Source organism: Sinocyclocheilus rhinocerous, unplaced genomic scaffold (genome assembly GCF_001515625.1).
Source record: "Sinocyclocheilus rhinocerous isolate Xijiao unplaced genomic scaffold, SAMN03320098_v1.1 scaffold834, whole genome shotgun sequence".
In the NCBI taxonomy this organism is placed as follows: Eukaryota; Metazoa; Chordata; class Actinopteri; order Cypriniformes; family Cyprinidae; genus Sinocyclocheilus; species Sinocyclocheilus rhinocerous.
Window position 1 is genome coordinate 1,591,894 of NW_015645089.1, and position 5,505 is coordinate 1,597,398.

The following is a 5,505-nucleotide window of genomic DNA, read 5'->3' on the forward strand; positions in this document are numbered from 1 at the left end:
CATGTCAAGGCTGGAATACACTACAAGACTTTGCACAGATTTGCAGGATGAGGCAACTCCAGTCAGTCAGTCTGCACATTTTCGGTTGTCGGAGTTGATTTCGCACATATTCATGTGGTGTATTATTGGCACAGACTCAAGATTTTTTAGCTTCAGACTTTGATCTAGGCTGAGGAAATCAAGCACGTTTGATATTTTGAGCCAGATTTAAAAACCCATTAGCTGCGTCTGAAATCGCATACTAGTCTATAGGTACTACAATTGGTTTGACATTTACTTCACAAGCTCTGAAAAAGTATGTTGTATATAGAATATGGGTGGTATGAATCCCCCATGTTGTCATTGTCACATGACCTACCAGTGTCAGCTGGGTCGCTTCACTGCCATTCACAAATCCTCTCCTGTGGCCTCATGGGATACTAAAGTGTCCATCAGATGTGCACTCCACAATGGCTGCATTCCACTTTGCTTTTAGACACACACTTCCCTAAGCATGTTGTCCAATTTTTATCTTTAACTGATTAATAACTAAATCTGCTCAGAATTTAAGTTGTGTAGTGTATTCCATCCCTTAGTGCCTTTAACTTTAACAAACATTTTACAGACTTTGGTAAAAAAGGATGTAATACAAATAACTTGTATAAGACAGTATTTTGTAATTAGATGGTTTTTTATTATTGCTTATGTGTTTATATAATGTCTCATTACTTTTCAAAGTTATCAGACTTAAGGTTTTTACCTGGTAGATATGAGTCAAAAATCTTATTCTTTTATTACATCTAGAGGTCAGAATAACAGACTTTGGACACTATTTTGACTTTTAAGCAGCTATGTTTGGAAGCAAGTATGGTCAGTTTTTCATGTTGACTATAAATGCAGCATGAGTAAATTTCTTCTCTTGTACAAACAAACACATCCATCATGGTGTTGGAAATTTTACATATTTATGACTCAAGTTTTGTTTTCTTTAATGGTACTTTATAAAATAACTTAAAATAATTCATTTGCAGACATTGGGTTCATTTTGTAAATTAGAGGCACATTTGGCATCAAAAAGCAAGATGTCTAAAATAGTTTAAATATTGGTTTAATGTTGTTAATTAATGTTAAACACTTTAACTCAGTTATGAGTCCTCAAAACTAACATTTCACCAGGTTTCATAGCTGTCATCAGACTGGACATTGGGTGTCATTCGTACTTCCACATTTTATTTGTAGCTTATTCAGAGCAATGACAAACTTTTTCAGGAACAGTGTAACATCTACAAAAGAGATGAAACCATTACATAGGCTGTGTCTCTGTGGCTACATACAGTAACTGGCTCAATCCAACCAGGTATGCTTGTTGTTTTTCAAGCGAAGTGCATAATGTTGTGTCCATGTGGTCCCCTCCAGTGGCTGGGTATGGGTGGATGGGAAAATGTAATTTAGGAGAACATCTAAACTAAATCAACTACTATAAACATTCCTAAATTGATTGTTTTTAAATTCTCCCCTATATGCAACATGCCAGCAGCATACTCTAGTCCTCTATAGATTTGATGTATCTCTCATAAGCAGCTTCATCCATCAGTCCATCCAATTCCTCAGGAACAGATACGGTCATCTTCATCAGCCAGCCTGTGAACAAAACACACACATTTTTTTTTAAATAACTTTCTTAAATCTGATCACAAGACTTAAATGTACTCACCCTCAGGCCATACAAGATGTAGATGAGGTTTTTTTTTTCATCTGAACAGATTTGGAGAAATTTAGCATTACATTACTTGATCACCAATGGGTCCTCTGCAGTGAATGGGTGCCATCAGAATGAAAGTCCAAACAGCTAATTAAAACAACAAAATAATTCACAAGTAATCCACATGACTCCAGTCTATCAATTAATATCGGAAGGCTAGAATCAAGCTTCATGTTTATAAGAAACAAATCCATCAAGAATAAAAAATCAGCAGAGAAATATGCACCTTTGGATTTTGATGTGAGAGGACAACAGGTGATGGACTTTTTCCCTGCAGGAGCGTTATAATGGATTATGGACTCCTATTTTAGATTTAAAATGATAATATCTTAATGATTGATTTGTTTCTAACAAATATGCAGCTTTTTGCTTCACAAGACTGATGGACTGGAGAAGTGTGGATTATTGTGATGTTTTTATCAGCTGTTTGGACTCTCATTCTGACGGCACCCATTCACTGCAATATAAAACAGCGTAGAGTAACTGTGCACGTAAATATGCAACCAAATGTGCATGTAACATAGTTCATTCTGAGTTTATCACTACCATAGCATTTGAAAATGACTGCAACATCAGTGCACAGATAGACAGATCTAAACTTTCACGCGGATGTTTATTTTTTTAATAACAGCAGGAAATATATTTGGTCTGGAATAAATGAGTTCACAGTGAGCAGTATAGCCTATCCCAAAAAAATAATAATAATTAAATAGTTGAAACCATAGACTGTAATAGGCGCCAAAGGCATTTTGCGCGAGACGGATAAAGTTATAAGTTGAAAATTATTAAATAATTTGTAATATAATTTTAATAACCACAAAACTGTACGTTTAAAGATTACGTTTAGCGCAGTAAATAGACGCTCGCGAACAAAACCATAGCAACAGCAGGCTGCTCGAGCGCTTTCTTTCAGTGAGGATCTGTAACAGACGAAATGTAAGCAACTTTACTATCATTATTTATGTAGAATATTTCTGTATCGCAAGTATATCACACAAAAAGTGTTTGTTTATCAAAAGACGGGCACTACGGTTGGACAAGTCTCGAGACTGAAACCCCAAACCACCCCCCCCCCTAACTTAACGTTAGCGCAGTGGTCTCATCTTTAGCTAACATTTGTAGGTGTGATATTTGCAACCGGTAATTTATCACCATTGTGACACTGAGCAAGACGATACCACAATACTAGATTAAAATATGAACAATATAAATAATCATATCCATTGACTGTGCTGTAAACTGTCATTGTGAGTTAAATTAAACTTGTATTCAGAGTACTTCTCCTGGTGCCTGGATATCATCTGATCTGTATGTCGTTCCGTACATCAGGTAGATGATGAGTTACCTGTTACCTGCGCGCAGGTGCGCTCCGTCCTCCTGATGCCGCAGAACGCGCAGGTACATCATCCTCCTCTGACTGTACAGAAGATGGACGTTTATCCTTCACTACTCTGGGACAAATCACTTTAGTTTGTTAATCGTGCCTCAGAGATTTGAACTTGATTAATCCTATGAGAATCTTTTTCTGAAGGAGAATTTCAATCGATCCTCCTAAAATGATGAAACTCGTAATTTCTTGATCGTTGAAGGACGCCCGTCGACTGAGATGAACGAACAGCGGGACATTCAACTGTTTTCACTCTGTACACTTTTCATTTTCAAGCTATTTGTGCTTCAAGGTAAGTCTAATTTTAATTTGGAATAATTTTGAATTTTACTTTTTTATGAATTAATAATGTACACATTGCAGTTGGCCCTTATAAAATCTACTATGGTACCATAGTTTTCCTGAAATACCTTATTTTTTATTCCTACTACGGTGAAATTGTGGTAATATTGTTTTAGTCATAATACATTCAACAAAATAACAAAAACATTTTAAAAACGTAGATATCCCATATTAATTTATAAATGGTATTTTGACAAAAAAAAGTTTACAATGGTACAATTCTTTAGGGGTTTTTCACTCTCAGATGAAAAGGTACAAAAGCTGTCACTGTGGCGGTACCTTTTCAAAAGGTGCACTTTTGTACCTTTTAGATACTAATATGTACACTTTAGGTACTAATATGTTCCTTTAAGGTACCAATATGCAGAGGCGGACAAAGTACTCAACTCCATTACTTGAGTGAAAGTACAGATACTGCTGGTCAAATATTACTCCATTACAAGTAAAAGTTGTAAAGACAGATTTTTACTTAAGTAAAAGTACAGAAGTACTTGCTTTTAAAAGTACTTAAGTACCAAAAGTAAATTTCCTTTTTTATGTCAATGCACTGTTTTATTGGTCATTGTGAGTTAAATTAAACTTGTATTCAGAGTACTTCTCCTGTGACTGGGATATCATATGATCTGTATGTCGTTCCGTACATCAGGTAGATGATGAGTTACCTGTTACCTGCGCGCAGGTGCGCTCCGTCCTCCTGATGCCGCAGAACGCGCAGGTACATCATCCTCCTCTGACTGTACAGAAGATGGACGTTTATCCTTCACTACTCTGGGACAAATCACTTTAGTTTGTTAATCGTACCTCAGAGATTTGAACTTGATTAATCCTATGAGAATCTTTTTCTGAAGGAGAATTTCAATCGATCCTCCTAAAATGATGAAACTCGTAATTTCTTGATCGTTGAAGGACGCCCGTCGACTGAGATGAACGAACAGCGGGACATTCAACTGTTTTCACTCTGTACACTTTTCATTTTCAAGCTATTTGTGCTTCAAGGTAAGTCTAATTTTAATTTGGAATAATTTTGAATTTTACTTTTTTATGAATTAATAATGTACACATTGCAGTTGGCCCTTATAAAATCTACTATGGTACCATAGTTTTCCTGAAATACCTTATTTTTTATTCCTACTACAGTGAAATTGTGGTAATATTGTTTTAGTCATAATACATTCAACAAAATAACAAAAACATTTTAAAAACGTAGATATCCCATATTAATTTATAAATGGTATTTTGACAAAAAAAAGTTTACAATGGTACAATTCTTTAGGGGTTTTTCACTCTCAGATGAAAAGGTACAAAAGCTGTCACTGTGGCGGTACCTTTTCAAAAGGTGCACTTTTGTACCTTTTAGATACTAATATGTACACTTTAGGTACTAATATGTTCCTTTAAGGTACCAATATGCAGAGGCGGACAAAGTACTCAACTCCATTACTTGAGTGAAAGTACAGATACTGCTGGTCAAATATTACTCCATTACAAGTAAAAGTTGTAAAGACAGATTTTTACTTAAGTAAAAGTACAGAAGTACTTGCTTTTAAAAGTACTTAAGTACCAAAAGTAAATTTCCTTTTTTATGTCAATGCACTGTTTTATTGTACGTAATACTTGCAATACTTCTGAAGCAACTTACAATACATTACACCTGCTGAATACACTGACTAGCATGTAGTATCTTTGGAATAAAGAGCTTTTAGAATGTTATAAACCTATGGGGGAAAAAAAAAAAACATAAATAAATAAATAAATATTTAACACCCCTACCCACCCCCACAAAAGCAGGATGGTAGTGATCTCACACAGTTCTGACAGTGTGTGCACACATCTATGTGTAGCCATTCATCCACATTTGAACAGAGTGGACAGTGAAATCCTGCCTGTACAGAGGGATAAGGAAGAAAAAAAATCAAACCTGCTTTAAAACCCAGCAACACAACTGTAGCTGTACAACTTTACAACAGCAACACTGCTTTAACAAAAAAGCAAAACAGCAAGACGTATTTGACATCAAAACAAACATTTTAAAAAT

At 35.3% G+C, this 5,505-nt stretch overlaps 1 protein-coding gene across 1 annotated transcript in view; it reads left to right on the forward strand.

The window, feature by feature from the left end:
- Positions 1 to 3,680: 3,680 nt before the first annotated feature.
- LOC107705766 (otogelin-like protein) overlaps positions 3,681 to 5,505 on the forward strand; it is a 36,907-nt gene continuing 35,082 nt past the window's right edge. Inside the window, exons 1-2 of the mRNA XM_016509218.1 lie at positions 3,681 to 3,722; positions 4,117 to 4,185. Of these exons, the coding sequence (XP_016364704.1) occupies positions 3,681 to 3,722; positions 4,117 to 4,185 (111 nt within the window). The remainder of the gene's footprint in view (positions 3,723 to 4,116; positions 4,186 to 5,505) is intronic.